Source organism: Balaenoptera borealis (assembly GCF_965194805.1).
Source record: "Balaenoptera borealis genome assembly, chromosome: 7".
NCBI lineage: Eukaryota > Metazoa > Chordata > Mammalia > Artiodactyla > Balaenopteridae > Balaenoptera > Balaenoptera borealis.
Genome location: NC_138864.1, coordinates 80,405,617 through 80,427,455, shown reverse-complemented (window position 1 = coordinate 80,427,455; position 21,839 = coordinate 80,405,617). Strand labels below are relative to the sequence as shown.

General features: G+C 36.7%; 1 protein-coding gene and 1 long non-coding RNA gene across 13 annotated transcripts in view; one reads left to right on the top strand and one right to left on the bottom strand.

Annotated features, from left to right (window-relative positions):
* Positions 1-21,839, bottom strand: part of LOC309631550 — a 122,798-nt gene that overhangs the window by 58,679 nt on the left and 42,280 nt on the right. For 8 of the 9 annotated variants that reach the window (XR_014246341.1, XR_014246342.1, XR_014246343.1 and 5 more), the window contains exon 3: positions 12,996-13,258. This is a non-coding gene — a long non-coding RNA (uncharacterized lncRNA). Of the gene's footprint in view, positions 1-8,860; positions 8,995-12,995; positions 13,259-21,839 lie in introns of those variants that run through there. The other variant, XR_014246349.1, reaches the window with a different exon arrangement.
* The window catches only part of SKAP2 (src kinase associated phosphoprotein 2), a 253,461-nt gene that overhangs the window by 217,192 nt on the left and 14,430 nt on the right, over positions 1-21,839 (top strand). For all 4 annotated transcript variants that reach the window (XM_082398007.1, XM_082398006.1, XM_082398009.1 and 1 more), the window contains 2 exons: positions 13,533-13,610; positions 19,538-19,650. In XM_082398007.1, coding sequence (XP_082254133.1) covers positions 13,533-13,610; positions 19,538-19,650 — 191 coding nt within the window. The remainder of the gene's footprint in view (positions 1-13,532; positions 13,611-19,537; positions 19,651-21,839) is intronic.

Genomic DNA, 21,839 nt, shown 5'->3' with positions numbered 1-21,839 from the left:
TGTGTCATCAGTGCTATGAGTGCACATTGTCAGTTGTTTAAACACTGTTGAATCCACTGTGGCCTGGCAAGAAGCATCTGGGAGCCAGACTTTTCCTGTGGACACGTGCCAAGTAGTGTATTGTATTTCTTCACTGAAGTGAACTATATTGAGATAATTTTTCTTCTTGAGTTTTTTAAATTCAGAAATTATTTTCTAAGCTAGGGGAAGATCATATGATAAAACTGTTTATAACTACCTGAATTCTATAATAGCTGGTCAAGAATTACTTTTATTTAGTTAGAGTAGGTATAAATAAGTCATTCAGTTAACCTGCATTCAGATAGTTAACATTATTCTCCTAATTAGACCATTCTGGAAGGTTCACCTGTCATTTCATGTATTCTCTTTAAATCAGTGATTTACTCTAAGGAAGGACAAATAGACATTGAATGCCCCTATAGGTACTATAGATGGGCATGCCATTAAATTTACGTGTTTGATTGTGTTTTTTAATTAGATAGAAATAAACCCTAAATTGCATTCTTAATATATACAATTATAGCATAACATCAGTCTTAACTAAAAATTGTCAGGAAAAGTTTGTAAAATGTCATATTTAACTTTAAAGAAATATCTGAGTAGTTGTGGATTGGGGATGAGAAAACAAGAATACTTTGTCACACTGGGAAATAGGCTAGGGGTTATTAGTCTTGGAGCACAGACACTGCCTGGACTCTAGGCTCCTAAGGTGACAGGGATTTGTCTTTCCAGAATGGATAAGGTGATTCCATCTGCTACCCTGGGACGTTGTTGCGTGAGACCTTAAAAAAGTAAGGTCTGGTTTGTCCACCATGTACATTAAAAATACCCTGGCTCTTATACACAAGAGCAGACCTTTTGTTTATGTTGGCCTTATGTTTGCAATCTCAATAACAGACACTTTGCAAATGAGAGTTCATCCATACCTTTAGGGGCCCAAAACAGAGCAAGTGTGTTGTTTTTTTAAGCTCAAATTTTTATTCTTATGTACTTTGAAGAACATCAAGTACTGTTTTGCAGGAATGAACATCAAGAGCTCCATCAGATGAACTTTGTGTGCCTAACCTCCCCTTCTTTCCCCTACAGGTTCTACCTTGCTTCTTTTGGCAACTCCTCTCTATAGAAATATTCTAGTTTTAGAAGATCTCTCATTTTCTAGGCCCTGTTACATATTTTATCATCAATTTGTGTGTCAAAAAAATACCTCTCACCTTAGAATTGAAAATGCTTTAAAAACATAATTCTGAAAGTCCATGTATAGTGCCTCATAGGTACATGGAAATTTGTATTTTGAGAATGCCATTCTTTTGTACTATGTAAAGTGTTTTTAATTTGCTGCATTTTTCATGTCTTATCGCAGTCAGATCTAGTGAGGAACTATAGCTATTTTATTCAGGATTAATCAGTCTTCTTGGGCTCCTGGCTAGGACAGAAGCTGCTCTCGGCTCTGCTTGCTTCAGGGCTTGGCCTTATTCTGTTTTCTCATCATATTCAGTCTCTGAGAGGGAGGTAGGTGATGGGAGATGATTTTTCCATTTTCAAGCTTCCTTCCAACTGAAAGAAAGATGGAGGGGGCAAAAGCCAAGCTTTTCACTTTCTGTGGCCAGACATGACTCTTCTCTTTTTCAGCAGTGTACACTATTTTTCAAGGGAACTATTTTTTTTTTTTTAGACTGTCAGAGTTAGCCAAGTTATTTTGTCATTGAAGAGTGTTAAAAGTAAGAATATATGTCTATATGACATCGTGAATATTAACTTTCTCATAAGTTGAATGTTATGGCAATATGTTAAAGTGCTGTTTAATTAACAAATAAGTGATCTATGCAAGGTCTTACATTGAATGAGAAGAAAAAGTGTAGTGCTTCTGAACTTGGGCTCTGGAGGAAGACTGCCTGGATTCAAATCCTGACACTACTTCTTATAGCTGTGTTATGCTGAGCAAGTTACTTAAATGTTTCTATGCCTGTGTTTCTTCATCTGAAAATGGGAATAACAGCAATACCTTCCTCACAGGGTTTTGAGGATTGAGTAAGATTTCTTTGTATAGTGTCATGGCTAGCATGGTGCTTGGTACACAGTACATTCTTAGATTATCATGACAATCACTGTTGTTAAAAATCTTCTATGCACTGGGCATTCAACTTTTTCATTCTCACAATAATTATCTAAAGTAGATTTTGTATTTCTGTTTTCCAGATTGAAAATTGAGGCTCAGAGAGTTTAATTAGCTTGCCTGAGTTTATACAGCTGGTGAAAGAAGATAATGTGAACTTCAGGAATATGAATTTTATTTGCATTTCTGTAGTTCCATTGTATCTTTTGGGATTAACATGGGATTAATTTCTGATTCCATTATGATTGATTTTATTAATTATATGATTATTTAGTATTATTTAGTGAAGTATGCCTATATTTAGAAGTTTAAAAGGCAAGTGATATTTGAAGACAAAGGACAGGGGGATTGAGAGTGACTCTCTTCCCACCCTCTCAGCTTCTTATGTCTGGGACACACAGAGCCAGGGATCAGGATAGTTAGGGGTTTTTTTAGTATTTAGCAACAAGGAATATTCAACTAAGAGTAACTGACGCTGAGAATATGGACAGGGCAGAAAAGCAATAAACAGTCATTACCATTGCCTCTTTTTCTTTCTACTATTTGATATAGTTTAAGTGTGGAAGTAGCATATTAAAAAATGAGTGAGACTGAAGGACATAGGAAATAAATAGGGAAACTGCTGCTATACCCAGATTTAATTGTGGAAAAAATTAGACAAAAGCAGTTGTCATCTTAGAATCCATCATAGCCAGTGAGGAAAAAAACTGGCCTCCGCCAGACATGTTTGCCTAGACTTTAGGAAGGCAGATTTCAGAAAACTCGGAGAAAAAATAGGCACAATGTATGGTATTAAAGACAAGTGTTTTAAAATACCATTTAATATCAAAGGATCTCAATGGGGGAAAAAAAGGGAGAGAAACTAAAATATATCATTGTGCTAGAATCTATCCAATGAATGTAACTTTTAAAGAGATATATATTAGCCATTGAAATGGCCAAATAACCAAAGAAAATATGAAAATAGCTGAAATTTATAAATTATGCTAAAGACAACAAAAGGTATATAATTGCTATCTGGTTTTGTTTGTTTTTGAAATTATTAGGGGCAATAATTCAAAGAAAACAATTTAGTTTTTATTTTATTTGCTCCCCTCTGTCAAGAATTATCCTCCAACTGATAAGATTGGTAAGAGGTAACAGAAGCCCAGGATGGGCAAAGAGATTCTAATAGAATACCCAGCTAACCCAAATCCGTTTAGTTTTTATTCAACAAATTTTCATGGAAAACAGTTTTTTGTTCTAGCCCCCCCCCCATGTTAGGCTGTTGTAATGTAAATATACCCTTGGGGTGTTCACACTTGGAGGCAAGTAGACTAGTAGACAAATATTTATAATACTCTGTACTAACTAAGGCTGTGAGAGCAGAAAGGGGGGAGTGGCCAGCTGCCTGGAGGGATTTGGGAAAAGCATCCTAAGTTGGGGGACATTTGAGCCCTGTCTTCAGGATGAGTAGAATTTAATTTGTCTTCTGACCCAGATAAGACTTTGAAGCGGACTCCAGAGAAACGACTAAAATAAGGTGTCCAGGAGAGTCTTTTATGTCATAAAGAAGATGAAATAATGATTCTAGAGTAGAACCCAACATGGGTTCAAGGAAATGATAGACATATAACAAAGACAATACCTTCAGTGAGGCATTTGGCCAGAATTCTTATGAAGTATTTATAGATATAAAGACCATTGGATAACTGACTATACAGTAGTGCCCAAAGGGTGTTGACCAGTTGATTTTGTGATCACCTTAGGGCTTAGTTCTCAGCATTGTCATACTGTCATGTTCATGAATGCCTTGGGTAGATATATACAGGCTATGCTCTCAATAGACCAAAATCGTGGCTCAAATCTAAGAGGATGAAGTATGATAGAATATCACACTTACCCCAAAAATCTAGTTGCCCAAGTATGAGAAAGGAAAGACTTTGCCCCACAGAAAATGGGAAGAACACGGGATTTTGGTCAACAGCTCAATATGAGTCAACAGTAATTTGATTCAATCCTCAGATTGTGTGCTTCGGGAGTATAAAATAATTATCAAGCAGTGTTCTGGGTTAGCAAGATATCAGTTTTTTCATGTTGTGGATCAACAATATTTAGATTTTTAATTAAAACCACCCTAGGAAGTACAGGGCAGCAATTCTCACACTTTTTAATCCCAGGAGGCCTTTTCTGTTTGTTTGGGTTTTTTGTTTGTTTGTTTGTTTGCTTGTTGTGGTGGTGGGTTTTTTTGTTTTTTGGCTCTCCCGCCCGGCCTGTGGCATCTTAGTTCCCTCACCAGGGATCGAACCCAGGCCCTCTGCAATCAGGAGCCCTTTTCAATCTTAAGAGTTATTGAGGACTCCCAATTATTGAGGACTCTTTTGTTTATGTGGGTTATGCCTCTTAATATTTAGTGTGTTAGAAATTAAAATTGAGAAATATTAAAAATATTAATTAATTTAAAAGTCACAATGATAAACCCACTACATGTGAACATAAATAACATTTTGGGGGGAAAAATAGGTATATTTTCCCAAAATATGAGTGAGGAGTGGCATGGTTTACATATTTGCAGATCTTTTGAATGTGTATCTTTATAGGAGACATTTAGACTCCCATATCTGCTTCTGCCTTTACTCTGTTGTTATATGTTGTTTAATTTAAGTACAGTCAGCATGTGAAGAAAATCCAGCCTCATACAGATATGTACTAATAGGAAAAGGAAGTATTTTAATAATCCTTGCAGGTAATGGTGGATATTCTTCTTTGATACTGTACCCAAACTTGACAAGTGTTAGTTAAAGGCTAGTTGCAATGTGGAATCCAAAACCATATCAATGAACTTTCCATACAGTATTACAGCAAAATTCAGGGGACCGCCTTGTACTTTGAATGGATCTTTTACCCATGCATGCTTTTGTAACATCATGCATTGGTCAGTTGGAAAATATTGGTTCATTACATTATGCAGAACTTCCAAATATTGACACAGTTATGGTACAATTAAAACACCACATTCATTAGTATCACCACTGATCTCATTAGAAAAGTCCTTAAATGCTGAGGAGTTATCAAGCTTATATCCTAAGATATAAATTTCTAAAATTCTAATTTTTGCTTGAAAGCTCAAATTTTATCATGGGCAATAAATGTCAGCTGTTTTTGTTAAAATAACAAGTTCACTTAATTCATTTTTGAGAAAATGTCTGCCAGATTCTTAAGTCTGAGTAACCATAGTTTGTCAGTCATTCTTTCAAGTAAAAATGGTGTTCCATGAAAAAAGCAGCTAGTTCAGTTTACCACTCAATCTCCCACACACCTGGAGCTGCAACGGCTATGCTTTATGCATTCTTCTGATTTTGTCTCACAGAATATTAAAGAGACAGGTATTCAAGGTTGATTAAATGAAAATAATAATTTGTCATCAAGGACACTCTTAGGTGAAACTGGCTTGTTTGTTTTAATGCTACTGCAGGGCAGTGAAGAATACAGTGACAGTTTGGTGCCACCGTGTTGGTTTACGCTGAGGTGTCAGTAGTTTATCCGTCATTGCTCTGCAGCATCAGTGCAAATGTTAGCACAATGAAAAAGGCAAATATCTTAATTTTATTATGAAAATAGTTTTGACCTCATAGACCCTCTATGCCCCGAAAGGGTCTTGGAAACCACTGCTGGTATAAGGGATTATAGAACCAATAAGTCAAATGGGTGATGGTTCCTCTTAGGGGCCTGTGATTTTTCTTTCTTGGACTCTTGAAAATGAGGCTAAGGTGCACCGCACGCACGTGAGGGGGATGAGTGTATTTGCATAAGCAGGCATCGGAAACGGAGCCAAAGCCTGTAACAAATGAGCTCTGCATTCGTAGATCTGCCTTTTTCCTAAGGCTACGGTAGACAGTTCCTTATAAAACAGCCGTGTTACAATTAAATGATCTTATCACCAACTTATGTATATTAGATAGTATTTTTTACAGAATGAAACTTAAACCAAAATCTAAGTTAAGATGAAATATTTTACTTTCTAAAAATGGGATGGATTCAAAATAGTTTATAATGAAATACATATACATTTGGGATATTCTTACTAAAAATGAGAATAAAGAAAAACCAGAAGCTGAATAAGGGTTGTCTAGAAGGAGATGTTAATAGTGTTCATGGATAGGTCTTCTGTGACTTAAAATTTTTTTTCTTTTTTGCTTATCTCTATTTTCTGGCTTCCACCAATGAACAGATACTGCTTTTGTAGCAAGAATAATAAGAAAAAAGTTTAATTTAAATCAAAAAAAGAACTTACATGTAGCAAAGTATAATTGTACCAGAAATCCAGAGCCAGGTAGAGGTTACTATAACTGAGAAATAATTTAATTTGGACGTAAATTTTAATATTACAGAATTTATTATGCACTTTAATTAAAAAGCTGAGAATTTGAGTTTTGTGAAATAGAAGAATGTCCGTATTATAGCATACACTGACTAGAATACACTGGGACAAGGCGGAGTCACATTTCATAATTTCCCCATGTCTAGTATTCTTCAGGAGTGGGATCATTTGCAGACTCACAGTTGCTTCTGACTGTTGGAATCTGGCCTAGTAAAACCTTATTTTTAACCTATGTGCTTTCTTTGCCTGCCATCGTCGCCTGTAGATGATCAAGTGTATGTAAGACTGCTCCTGCTGCTGAATAGAGAAGTACATCTAGAGCAGCAGAAATGTCTGCAGTGCATGTTGCATAGACGGCAGGGCAGGGAGAGAAGAGCAGGGTGGAAGTGCCATGACCTTGGCCCAGTCATTCAACACCCCAGTTCAGTTCCCCTTTGATGAAAGAAGGAAGTTGAACTGGGTGATAGCTAAGGTGTCTTTCCCGTCTAAGATTTCTCCCAATTCTGTCAAATGAGATCCTTGCTTGAATTTGAGTTTTTTCCCAACATCCCAGCCATGATGTTAACAAGTTTAATGTCTGTGAAAAATCATTATTTTTTGCATTTTCATGTTTGTGTATAAATTATGAATTTTAATATTATAGTACAGAAATTCACTGTGCTCTAAAGGCATTTCTTTTTGCAGTGATAACCTTTTCATATTAAACCCTATAAGAATAGAATGTCCAGGTTGAAAATTAGATTGTATGACTGAACAACTTTTGCTTATTTTATTGCCTTTTATATCACATTAACCTTCTCGGTTGCTAAATTAATAAGTTGCTGCAAAAACACCGAGCTCCTCAGGTAGTGAACCTGATACTGCATGCTAATTGTGCTTTTTTTTTTTTCCCCTGAGAAATCTGATTATCTCATTGTCCTCTCCAAATCCTGTTCAAAGTGCTATGGGATAGACATTATTCTTTCTGCTTTACAGAGAAGACACTGAGAATTAGAAACAGTGTCGAGGTTGCATGAGTAGCTAGACCTTTCACAATAGGACTCAGTTTGCCTAATTTCCAGGAGAGTAAACATGACTGCCATTTCAGGCATCTTTATCTTTCTTTTCATTTTGAAGTTAGCATAATACTAAAAGGCACATGCTTATATCTTTATAAAAATATATCTTTTATTGCTATAAACTATATGTCAGGCTATTAAATAGATAGAAGAAACCTTTAGAAGTGCCATATTTTAAGTTCCCAGTAGTCCAGGATTTATAGGCCCTTAAGGAACTCACTTTTCTTCATTGTCATAATTTTGAATTCCCTCACCCATATCCCTTTGACTTTGCTCTTCCACTTCTCTAACCCTTCCACCAGCTTCAGAGCTTGCCCCAGGTGTTGAGAGAGAAGAGGAGGTGAGGTGCCATTTGTATAAATCCTTCCTGTTTCTCCCTCTTTTTCATCTTACTGCTAGGACTAGCTGGAGGTGTCTTCAGTTCCCCATCCCATCTGTTTCATCTCGTCCTACTCAGGGGCATCTTGCTTGCAACTCCCTGGAGCCTGAACCCTTGATGAAATGTGCAGGATAGCCTGTTGTTCTGAAATGTAGGTGAACCTCTTTCAGTTCTTTGTGTGTAGAAAGGCTCCTCTTTACCATCTACATTTAGCCGTGTTTTCCTTACTGAAATAAAGTGAGAAGGTAAAGCTGACTGGCCTCAGAAATAACTCCGTTTTCAATTATGAGTTGCATTAGAGACCTTTACAAACTATCAAATACTGTGTGCCGGCTTTAGGTGCAGTTGAGTGTGTAGAACATTAAAGGTGGGGAAGGAGAAGTGGAGAAGAGAAAGGAGAAGATGCATGTTTGGGACAGCCAGACGTGAAATCCTGTTACTAAATCGTCACTGAAAGGATTGCTTAACCTAAGATGTACCTCAAATACAGTGCTATGGTAGGATAGAACCTACCCACTTATGTGAAAATGTTTTCCAAGTCCACAAACAGCCAATATTCACGTGAAATTTTAGCAAAAACTGCATCTATAAACTGAAAATCAAGGAAACAGCACCATAGCTTAGAGCTGGGGCTTCAGTGACAGATGTGAAAGTTTAAATCCCAGCTCTTGTTCTAACTGGCTGTGTGAACCTGGACAAGTTTTTCAAGCTCAGTAAATGTCACTTTTGCATCCATAAAGAGGAGAAAAGTTCCTATTATTACCTCATAGAATTGTTATGAGGATTTAGTTATATAATGGATATAAATGCATATAGTGTGAACATTGAAGCAATACATATTAACGTTTCTTGAGATAAATATATAGTCTCATAATCCGATGAAGCCTGGGCAGGTAGAGATCTAAACCCTAAAGATTTATTTCAGAGCATAATTTTTGATTCTGTGTTTTATTCTTTTTAAAATTACATTGTAATTCAGGAGAGCTGTTTTCTGAAGGTGTTTAGTGAGAAAGGTAATCATCGTGTGAGTCAAGGATTTTCTTGTGTTGTCGTCGTCTTCTCCCTGGACGACATGATAATATCAGTCCTCAGCCATGATGTGAACATCACACATCCTGTTTTGGTGCTAACAAATTGTCTTTAGCCTTTTCCAAGCAATGTCAGCTACACATGTCAGTTGCTTATCACTTTTCTTTTTTTGGTTATTTATCCTTAAAAAAGAACGTTAGTAAGTCAGAAATAGCCATTTTGTAGAAACTGCACAGCTAGACAGGTCTTTGATCCTTAGGGTAATAATCCATCTGTTATGGAACTGGATCAATTTGTAAATTAAATTGATTAATCTAGCAGGGAAAAAGAAAGGTCTTGACTTTTCCCACGGGAAGCATTTCCTCAAATGGTAGTCATTCTAAAAAAATTTGGGAAGACTCCATTTTCTGCTATTCTTTTTCTCTTTGCTCAACTCAGTAAAATGGCTTAATATGTATCCAAAAAAGAGTGAAAGTAGAGTTCAAGCTTTTAGATTCTCTAGGGTCTGGTTGTTCCTGGAGGTCTCATATTTTTGACAGGGTTTAATGTTAAAAACCTTTCAATGACTATCAGAACATTTTTAATACTCATTGGTTAGTTTAGTAAACGTATAACTATGCTTGAGTTATCTTCTGCAATTAGTTCACTTTATTGTTATTTTCATCTTGTATGATCAAAGAAAAAAAAAATCTCCCGATGATTCTCCTAACAATGTGTGATTGGAATAATAACTTCACATGTTGAAGAGTTTTGTGCTGCAGCTGAGAGGCATGTAAATACAAGCTGCTTGTTTGCAAGAAGCTTCCAGATTTGCAATATGATTGCTATGGAAACCACATAATGAAAACCTTATAACCATCTGTATGGTTTGATGGATTTTTATTGCATAGCTGAGCTGTTTTTGTTTACTGTTATTAAAGTGTTGAATGGAATATATTAACCCACACACATTGACTATTTGAGGTATTAATTAGTATCGTATAATGACATCATGCCTCAACCCCCAAATAAAATACGTTTAATAATAAACCTAAATAAAACAACATGTGTATGTTTCTAATATATTGTGAAGGTGATTATTGCCTAGAATTTTGGTCACTTGTCCTTATATATTTTTTGAATGATGTGGAGAGGTTTGCTTTGTTAGTAAATGAATATAGTAGTAGGATTTATTTTCATGATTTTGGAATCCATTTGTTCACTTAGGATTTATTGAACATCTCCCTTGTACCAGAGTCTATTCAAGATTCAGGTTGAGTTCTTTCCTTCCTAAGATTGAAAAAGCACACACCAAATTTGATTTTGTTGTCTTTTATATGGAAGCTGTTTGTACTGTTAGCCCAAGATAAAATGGGTTGTTTTACTATTGTTAAGAAAAATTGATATATGAAACACAGAAAGAAGGCTTTGACCTAAAGATAGCAGTTCTAGGTTTGAAAAGGAGAAAGGAAGTGTTTTTAATGAGCATCTTATCCTCTAAAATACTTCTTATTAAGCATCTCACATGGATTTCAATTTGGATACTTCACAGTAAATATTTTTAATATCATTCTGATAGTTTAAGAATATATTGTGCATATAATAGGTACTTAAATTTTAATAAAATAATAAATTCTTAGTAATAAATTCTAAATTCATTGACAACTTTGCCAAGAACAGAGTTTTTCCCACTTAATTCTTGTAATTATTAATAGTTTTTATGTTATCTTGACACTGACTTTGGGTGGTGAAACTAAATCCCATAGTCTCTTCTTAAGAGCCAGGAATAGTGCTTTCTATACTGATGTGGTTAAAGCTTTGGACTTCAGGACAAGTGCCCTTAACTATTCTTGAATTTACTTCTTACTATTGAATTTGTGACCAAATTGGAAGAGAGGGAGTGCTGGGGAAAGAGAAAGTATGAGAAGTAAAGAAAGCTTTCTCCTTCACCTCAAAAGAAATTAATGATTTGTAAAATGAGTAGCTTGGACTAAATGACGGTAAATGTCCCTAATACCTTTAAAATTTGTATGAAAACACCCTATTGACCCATTTATGATAACTAGTCCTTGAAGTTTAACATAAGTGAGATAATTGTTGAAGAGAAAAGAGACAGCATTTAGTATTAGACTTTTTATTAGGTCTTCTCTGTATTCTTTACTATTTGACTGAACTATATTAAATTGCCAATATTATGTTTAACTTAATGTGTATAAAGTGCCAATGATTTCCAGCTGTCCCTTATATTGGAGCTTTCATACTTTTGTTTGAATTGAGTTAAAAAAATTTGAAACAGTTATAATTAGCTTGTAAGTACAGTAACTCTCAAGCTTGATTTAAATGCTGGTTTTTATTAATCACCACTTTAAAATCTGCATGAGACTTCTAAATTTACATCTGCATTCTTGACCTGTCTACCAAGCTTTCCAGTTGCCCCTGGACATTTCCTCTGGGTTGCCCCACCAGTATATTAAATCTCCCATATCAGAAACACAACCCCTTGAGTAGCTTATCTTGGCTATTCTCTTTTTAGTAATGATGTTCCCATTTCTCAGTTAACTAAGCTCAAAACCTGAGTCATCCTTGGTTGCTCATTCTTTTCCTGTAGCCCTCCACATCCAATCAGGCAGAGTTTGTCTATTCTAGTTCCTTTCCCTCTCATAACCATCTCCTTTCCATTTCCTCTGCCCCTTCAGTTCAGGACTAACTTCCCCTTTAGCTAGACTAGGAGTGGTCTCTCTCCCCACACCCCTCCTCTAGACTGTCTGGGACAATGGGATCTGATAGCCGTTCCTCAAGCAGTTTCAGTCCTGCCCTTTCTCGCCTCAGAAATTTGGGGGGACTCTTATTCCTCACCAAACATGTAAAAGTCTAAAGTCCATAGCAGGATGTTCACGGCTCTTCAACAGTTTGCCCAAATGACTAACATTATCTCCCATCCTGCTCTTCTTCTACAAGAACAGCCCCCGCCTTTATTTTTTTTTTCTGATGTGGACCATTTTTAAAGTCTTTATTAAATTCATTACAATATTGCTTCTGGGTTTTTTTTATGTTTTGGTTTTTTGGCTGTGAGGCATGTGGGATCTTAGCTCTCTGACCAGGGATCGAACCAGCACCCCCTGCATTGGAAGGCGAAGTTTTAACCACTGGACCGCCAGGGAAGTCCCAAGAGAACCACATTCTTTAGCCAAAATGAATATGTTCATGCCTTGTTCTTTTGTTCGTGCCTTTCCTTGTCTGGAAATTTCCTCCTTCCCATCTCTCCTTATTCGGATTCTCTCCATCCCTCAGAGCCTTTATGGTATTTCCCCAGTTGGGTGGTTTCTCCTCTGCACTCCTTCAGTACCTTGTACCTCACAGGTCAGGTTTTATGCCCCTTTTCCCACTTTCCTTTAGGTCCTGTCTTCTGTCCACTCTAGGCTGTAACTTCCTAAAGGCAGAAGCTTCCTACTACCCTTGCCTTTCTGGTAGAACCTCTCTCTCTTACAGGTAGTTAATGCTCAATGAAGATTCATGAGTTGAATTATTTAATAGTCATAATGACTGTATTTGTATTTTTTGCATATTTTTCTTTAAAGTTTTTGATTTTCTTGGAATTACGATTCTTTTTGATCCCAGTTTTTCCTTGACATGCCATTTTGTTCATATGTCCTGCCTTAAATATTTCTAAATTGTATATTAATCCTTAGGTGGGGCAAGTGGTCATGTAGTAAGTATTTCTTTGATGTAAAAGGATTAACTAGCCTATTGACTCTGTTTAAAAACCCTTCTTATTTAATCTCATTATTTTTCTTCCTATAACTTGGGAAAGGAGTGTGATGGGAGAGTGTAGAAATAATATGAAGATATATATGAATATATGCAGGATAAAGAACATGGATTTTGTAATCATAAACCTAAGTTTGAATAGCAAACATTGGAAGTTTCTTTACCTTTTTGAGTCTCAGTTTATTTCTCTGTAAAATGAGGATTTAAAATGGTTTACCTATGAAATCTTAACATCTGCTGTAGTGTATGACACATAGTAGTTCCTCAGTATAATTTGGGGGGAATTACCTTGAAGGGTGAGGATGCTTCTCGTATCTTCCTGTGATGATCAATTGAGAAAACATGAAGTATCTGATGCTCAGTAAATGACTTCTAGGTTAACTGTATTTTATATCACACATTTTCTCTTTGCTCTGCTGTTGTTTTAGGGACCATGATTTTATCTGTGGTACTCATGCCACAGTATAATGTGGTCAATCCGTATAATGCCGGGTGTCATCTTACTGCATTTTTAGGGCTTTTCTGGATTTAAGATTGTTCCAGATGAGTTTCTGTGAATATTTAAAACAAAATATGTGAAACGTTAGTACATACCTTAAATTTTATCAAGCCAACTGGTCAGGTTGCTATTTGGAAATAGCTAGAGGTTTCTTTGTTCAGCTTTAGATTATTGAAAAGGGGATGTGAATGTTGAGTGGTTTCATTCTTTGAAAAGGAATATTTATGTGTTACACACTTTTAGTTTTGCTCTTAAGATGGGGTGAGTACTGTGTCTTTCTCCCTGAGGAAAGCCTTCAGTGTCCCATTTATGTTGTTTATTTACAGAAGATGAAGAGGATGGAGCTCCGGTGAAAGTGGAGGGGCAAAGGAAGATGAGTCAGGACAGTGTTCACCACACCACAGGTAATGAGTTGTGCAGCTTTCTGGGAAAGCTTATTTTGGTTTTGTTCGCTTTCCTTTTCGTCACTTTCTTACTGCTCTAAGGATGTGTCCTCAGCTCCCCAAGGTTGGCTCCTTGGGTCTGGACCTCTTACGGCTGATAAGCTTCTTAGACCCATTTAGGATGCATGAAAACCACTTGAGAAGGATTTATAAAGTAAGCCAATTTATACAAGGTATTCCTTTCTGAATTACTTTGTAACGACTCAATTAGCTTTCATTTCTGCGCAAAGGAGATTTAGTTGCATAAATTAGCTTATCATCATTGAGGAAGTGTCACTGCTAAAGGACAGTTTATAGATACAACATGCAGTTGCTGTCAAACCTATAAGAATGTAATATAGACATCTGTGTATACTTTGTGCTTGAGCAGAACAGACTTCTGCCATTCAGAGACTAACAGGGGACAACAAGTTGCCCAGGGGACTGGCAATGTAGACATCTCTGAAAAGGTCAACTTGACACAGGCTCTGACAATCGACCCACAGCTCTGTCTTCTTTGATAAAAATCAGATAAACTTAAGACCGCTAATTGATCTGCAGCCTGTTTAAATGTTGGCCATGCATATCTTCATTGCATATGATTAACACAGAAAGCAAATGAATTGGGTAAGAAATGCCAGAGTCCAGTGACAGCAGCTTAAAAATGGGAAAAGGACAGTGGTGGCCTGGAAGGCTAGGAAGGATATCCCCCTTATCCCTTTCCACTTGGCACGTGGCCCCAGGTACTAATTATGACTAAGACTGGAAAAATAATTGCACGTGCTATGTACGGAATCACATGATAAAGGCAACTTTTCTTGCTTCTTGTTATTTCCAAATAGCAGGAGATAAACCGTATCTGTAGTGCAAGCATGAGGTTAGTTTTGATAAACCAGCAATTATTTTACACAGAAAGAAGAGAAGGACTGCCTTCTTATCAGGACTTTACACCTCTTCATAGCCACATGTCAGCTGGGGCAAGGTCTGCCGTATCATCCCATGTCCTGCAAAGAGCTATAGTTGGGGGTCACCTCCCCTCTCTGATATGTCCATACATCACTCTTTCAAGCTGTCAGGTCAGGAAGTAGCCTTCCCGAGTCCTTCCTACTGTGGCATGTAGAAAGGAAACAGAGGCCTGATTTCCGGACCCGGACAGGAAAGCAGGAGCAGGTTGCTGCAAAAGGTTTGGGTTTGCTTTTTTCAGAAGGGAAGTGAGGAACAAGTCATTAGATGCGACTATAAACACCAAGGCTGAGCAAAGCCTTGAGGACGATGTTCACTGGCAGTTTTAAGTACATACGTTTTGTTATTATCATAAAGCTTCTGCCAAAAGCATGTCGTTTTCTTTTTTTTAAATTTCTGTGCAGGTATAGAAGGTGGACACATACAAATCTTCTTTCCACAAATATGAGTGTTTTGGCTTAAAATAATTGTGTTTTTCAAAAGCCCTTTTAAAGTAACTATCTCCCAATTTTTGCCTTTGAGGGAAGGAAGAACAAATCAGTTTTTCCTCAAAGGAATGCAATAAGGAGATCTACCTTTTCATGCAGTTGCTATAAAGCACTGCAATAATCCTTATCTTTAGTGACATGAAATTCTTTTCAAGCAACAGTTTTAATGCTTTTGCATAGCAGTGACCTTTGCTCTCCGCAGGCTGTCAAAGATGTAACATTAGAAGTTTGTTTGCTGTGCAGGGCAGTGAGTTGACAAGGGTATTACTATCTTGCTGAGCATCACATGATGTGAACTTCTAACCTTACTCAAGAATGTTATATTTTTCACATTGACTGATGTTACTAAAAAAAAAATTCTTTTTTCAGACTACTCTAATGTAAAATATGTAAGCAAAAACAAAATTGAGCATGTATTTCTTACAAGTTATTTCATGTTTAAGCTTATGTAGCTTGCATATATTTTTACATATAAAAAATAAAGAGTCCATTTGATTTTTTTGAACATTATACAATATGCTTAACTTTCTAAAATAGTTTTTACACCTATAACACTACCCAAGGAGAGATTCTCCATTATCTTATTATTGTGTTTTACCCATTGTCATCGTGTTTTAAAAATCTTTTCATTTTTGCAAAAGTAAATATCTCCAATGTTTAGCTTGTACTTTCATAACAATTCTGTTATTCTTGCTCAGTGATCTGTTTTTGCATGTTTAACTTACAAGAGCAAATACATTGTTTAAATCTTTCACAAGCCAGCTAATTTAGAATGTTATTTTCTTTCTTTCTTTGCCTTCTTTTTTAGCCATATATGCTTCTTAGGACAAGAAACATAATGATATGATTTTTTTTTTGATAATTTTGAAAACATAGATCATGATGTGGATAGACTAGGAAAATTAATTCATACAATAAAGACAACTAAACCGATTTAATTTGTATTCAGAATGTAAGCTTATTGGTGGTTTTATGACATTATGTTCCATCCCATTTTTTTTGTTGTTGTTTTTAAAAAACACATCTCACAGGGATTATTTTTTCAGCGTATAAGTGAACAGTGTTAACTTTTGTGAACCCACAGTGCTTCCAAGGATATCGATGCATAATTTTTTGTGTATGTTTAGACACACTTAAAATTTAGAAAAGTAAACCAGAGGAGCTTGCTGCTCTCTGAGGAACAAGATAATTCTTAATTTTTATGTCTGGAATTCATTTTAAGAATTTTGACATTACTTTCCGAAGGAGACTAAGGCTAATAAACATAGACTGCCAGGTTTTCTCCCCCGCTGTGATTCTTCTACATCAGGGGCCTCTAACCCCCGGGCATGGACGGGTACCCGTCCGCAGCTTGTTAAGAAACGGGCCGCACAGCAGGAGTTGAGCGGTGGGCGAGCGAGCCAAGCTTCATATGCCGCTCCCCATCGCTCACATTACCGCCTGAACCATTCCCACGATCCCCCCCCCCCCACGCTCCACCACCCCCCGTCCGTGGAAAAATTGTCCTCCATGAAACCGGTCCCTGGTGCCAAAAAGGTTGGGGACCGCTGTTCTACATCATAACTAATATTGCATGCGGAAATAGAATAGTCAATTTGTGTGTACAGGTAGCCATGTGACATAAACAACTTACTGTTCTTTAACAGGGCTCACATATGGGACACAGGAATGAGGTTGGTCTTTGGGTAACATCATCATCGAGATTGCAGAAAGCACAGTAGAAAATGCATCTTGTTCCCAGGACTGCCAGATCGCTAGCTCTGTTGCCTTTTTACAGCAGTGAGATTTAATGAAATGCCCATGATGCACATCTAGGGAGAGATGCATCTTGCACACGGTGGGGGTCTCTCTTCCCCTCCTGTGCTCCTGTAACTCCCATTAGTGTTAATGGGAGTTTCACTAAGCGCATCGAGGGGAGGAGAGACCCCCAAAGTGGTAAGGATTATGTGTTAGAAATCACCATATACTTTTCTCTTCCTTCTTCCCTCTCCCCTGCGTTTGAAAATCTACTGAATGAAAAACTATTGTGAGAGAATCTGAAAAAGGAAAGAGCAGGCAGCAGGCTGAACAGCTGCAGAACCCACTGGGACGCTCCAGCTAAGCCAAAACTTCTCTAGTTTTTAACCCAGGTTTTCTTTCTTCAGCCTTTTCGGATCAAGCCTAAGGCTGAGCAGCATGGGGAACACACAGGAGCCTCGACTGGGGAAACCAGCTATTTAGATCCTTTTACCTCCTGGCCAGTGACTATGGGGGAGGGCCTTGCGTGTGAAATGATGTCATCCTCTCTTTGCTCTAATTCCTTGACTTTTAAACTGACACTGACGGACTGCATGGGGCACAACATTTGACCCAGTTAGCAGTTGATTTAATCTGACTAGAATGTTTCAACTTCTAAATCCCTATTTGTCTAAATAAGTGGTTTTTAAAGGAAATCAGTCACTTTATTATTAAGTAATTTTTTTCTTAAAAAATTTGACAGTGTTTGGAGAAATCTGTCCAGCCAGAGTGCCCTCTAGTGTCCATTCATAGAATTTCCATAATATATGCTTTGAGGGGAAAAAAAAATGTAATGAAGGGTGGCCACAAGCATTGTTAGTTCTTGGTTGGATTCCCAGGCTTGTGTACATCCCTGCTAGCTTCTGTGATGAGTGTTCAAATGCTAGAGCAGAAAAGTCAATAAGGTGTCTTTCTCTCTGTCTCCCTCCCTCCTTCTATCCCTCCTTTCCCCCGTCCCCCTTCTTTCTTTGAGTTCTTAGAAAACAAGCGGAAAAACTTTAATAGGAGGATTGTCCTTGTTTATTTTCTTAAAAGTATAATAGAAAAGTCGCGTCTTACTTCTTAAATAGTCAGACTCCATATTATTCAGATTTTCTTTTTGGGTTTAAAAAAATGTTTCAGATACTAAAGAGAATTTATTAAATTTCTAATAAACCTAACACTTTGTATAAATCACAAACTATGTGTAATAAGATGAACGCCCTCCTGACACGCTAATGTGACCGGTTGTGTTGGAATTGCCAAGGACCCTGCTGTTTGAGAGCCATATAACAAAACTAAGATGACAACCCTCATCCAGCGTGTGTCTCCACAGTTATCCCCTCAGAATTCAAAGATGACATTCCAATGATGGAAGTTGTCAGCACGTGTATGTTCTGCCTGGTTAGTGAATACAGGGACATCTTATTGATATTGCTTGCATTCTTTTTGCATTAACTCATCAAAACTCAATTATCATGAAATTAAAAACAGGAAACAGTTCTCAGTGTAACAAAAGCAGCCAGTGTATTTAACTCTGTGCTGTGTTTCAGGCGACCCACGTTGTATAAGTGACAAAGCATTTATTACCCGGTTTATTGTGGTATTATAGAGCGGAGAGCGCTAAATAATCAATCAGTTAATGGTCTGTATGGCAGTTTGAACACATCACATCCATTGTGCTTATGCTGTTAGAAGGATGAGCTGATAACTCCAGTGTATGTTGCATGTTTATTCAGAGCCTAATGTCCGAAACTAGCGCTGACAGAAATCTTGGAAAATGCAGCTTTAGCACTGGCATTTTCAAAGTTGCTAAAATATTTTAGAAATAACTTTGAGAGGCTTTGGGCACAAAAGTCCCTAAAGATAAGAGCTGGAATTATCCTTTAGATTACTTTCATTTTATTCTCTTCCTTTAACTAGCTTTATGTTTTGAAAAAGTTTAAATTTAGGGACTTTCCTGGCGGTCCAGGGGTTAAGACTTTGCCTTACAATGCAGGGGTTGCAGGTTCGGTCCCTGGTCCGGGGAGCTAAGATCCCACATGCCTCGTGGCCAGAAAAACAAAACATAAAAAAAGCAGAAGCAATATTGTAACAAATTCAATAAAGACTTTAAAAATGGTCCATATCAAAAAAACCCCAATATATATATATATATGCCATTGAGGCATTTTTTTTTAAAGTTTAAATTTCAAAAAGTTTTTTTGTTACCTTGTTTGGTTATATTTGTACCTTAGCTCCTTTATTATTATTATTTTTATGATGTGTCCTAAATTCTGTATGGTGCTTATTTCACAGCGTGTTTATCACATCTCATGGATATTGCTCATTATACAGGGAGGCTGACTCATCTTCAAAACATGTTGCAAGTGGGCTTAGGTTTGTTATAGAAAATAAGTGGGAAGTAACTTAGGTGCTGGTTTGAAGAAACATGTTGCAATTACAAGTTTTAGGTAAAAACAAGAAAAAGAGACAGGAAAGGAAGGACATTCAAAATTAGATCTTTTTGAAAATGGTCCTTAATTAGATGAGAACGAGAAGTAGGATTCTTGTGTGGATGTTATAAGTGTTCTTTGAATGAGGACAGAATATTTTTAGACTGTTTTGGTGGTTTGGAGTGGCCCTTTAATTGCTATTTGTTCATTTTTAAGTGAGCCCATTACATGAAAGCTCTAACTCTTGTTTTCTCTTTCTTCTTCCTAGGAGATAAAAGCACCGATTATGCTAATTTTTACCAGGGTTTGTGGGACTGCACAGGAGCTCTTTCTGATGAATTGTCATTTAAACGTGGTGATGTGATTTACATTCTTAGCAAGGTAAGCAGATACCCCAAAATGACAACTGTAAAGCATGAATACAAAGCTGGATTTTTATGCATTTGGATCTACAACACTAGGGGAAAAATGCCAATTGGAATTCTTCTAGGTCCTTGTTAACAATTGGGAGTTCACAATAATTATTTTGTCAAGTGAAATATAATCAAATTTTAAACACAATCAGATAACAGGATTCAACTTAACAGTGTGTTTACCTATCACTTCAGCCTTTGGCTCACATCCACACACTGCCTTCTCCAGAAACAATATACTTATGTGAAAGTTAACATTGTAAGGTATTAGGTTATTTATTATGTTTTTCTTTCCTCTTCCTTTTTATTCTTCTGTGTGCTTATTCTGATTGTGTCTGCCATTCACTACTGGTAACACTGTGTTTATAGAACAAGTTTTTCATCTTTATGTAAATACATTGGGTGTTCCGACAATTTAAAAGCAATACTTTTCTATTCAGACAGGTTTAGGTAATTTTTTTTAAGTTTAACATAATTGTATTTGTAAACATAATAGCAAAGTATATTGCTATGAACTCATCCTTATATATACAAAATCATTGTTTCTGCCTCTTAAGATACTGGATTATTCAAAATGCTTCTGGCCTTAGATCTAAAAGTCAAGATTCTTAATTGATTATACTTTTAATGACATGCATGAGCTCCTTTAACTTTCATATTTTAACTTTGCCTACTGTAATATGGGGGTTAAAAAATATCTCCCTCAGTCTACTTCATGAGGCCACATTAGAAACAAATGATATATGGAGACTATTTAAATATAAGTAAAGAAATGTTACATAAATCATAAGTCTAGGAGTTTAATGTGCTTTGTTGATTAGAGAAATATTTTGGAAAGATTATGACTTATTCAGAAAGATAATGTGACTTATTAGATACAGAAGAGAATTTGGAAATAATGTCACTTATTGAATTTAAACACTAGTTGACTGGTGCATAAATACAGAGAATCATAGAACATTTGAGTGAGAGATCTTAGGGCTCATCTATCTATCCTTGGTTTTACAGATAAGGGAATTTGGGTCAAGAAAGTGCCAGAGCCAGTACTTAACAAGGTGTTTTGACTCCCAGATCAGAGCTTTCTGCTCTATTTTTTTCTTATGCCTGTATCTATCTTCCTTCCTTTTTCCCTCTCTTCTTCCCCCCTCCCCCTTCTTTCCTTACTTGTATTTAATTTGTAACTGTCGTAAAGTGCCTAAAATGTGCAAGGGCCCATTCTAGGCAACAGGAATCCAAAAAAAAAAAAAAAAAAGAGAGATATAAGCCTTTGTAGATTATTGGAGGAAAATAGTAAGTAAATACAGCCAACTGTGATCATTGCTGGTTGAGGTGCCCAAATAAGACTTGTCCCTTATTTCTCTCAGTCCTCTGCTCGCTAGTGTTTTTTTTGTTTGTTTTTTTTTTTTAGAAAGATGCTTTCAGTTCTTGGAAGCTATAGATAGCCATATCACAACTCTTGGATTAAGCCTGTTACAGAGCATTCAATAGTCCTGTGTTAAAATGACAGCTTTTTGAGTCAGTTACTTAATATAGAAAGCAAACTGATTAGTTTCAGTTCTTGAAGAGAGACTTTCTTGGAATCATTCCTCAAATTTACTCAGCTCACAGTTTCTTTCACCAATTTAGCTGCATAAAATTAAATTGTGTGTAAAATTGCATATAAAATTAAAAGGTTGATTAGCTTCCACTTGGAACGTCAGACTATAGGGATAAATGGCATGTAGCCAGTATGTTTGTATGGTAAAATATGAAACTTACAAAGCCCATGTGGGTTTGTTCTTGAAGCGTTCTTTATGAATCAAGTTGTCTTTGTTTTTGTTTTTGTTTTTTTCAAGTTGTCTTTGTTGCTGAAAGCCTCAGAGTACCAGCCTCTGGGATACGCTGTGGCGCAAGCAGCGTTCCCATAGGCTTGTCTTACTTCTGTCATTGCCTCAGAAAATCATTTTCTGTGAATATGAAATTGAAAGTACAATCATAGGTGTGTATCATATTTCTAAGATTCTGGGGGAAGTCATACCTTTTCTCCCAAACCTGTTCTGTGATGATTGTAATTTTATATGTGAAGCCTGTCATAGAGCTGAGGGTGGAAGTCCACCTCATAGGAAGAATATACTCCTATCTAAAATTTCTAAAGGCTGTTATTTGGGTATGGGCTGC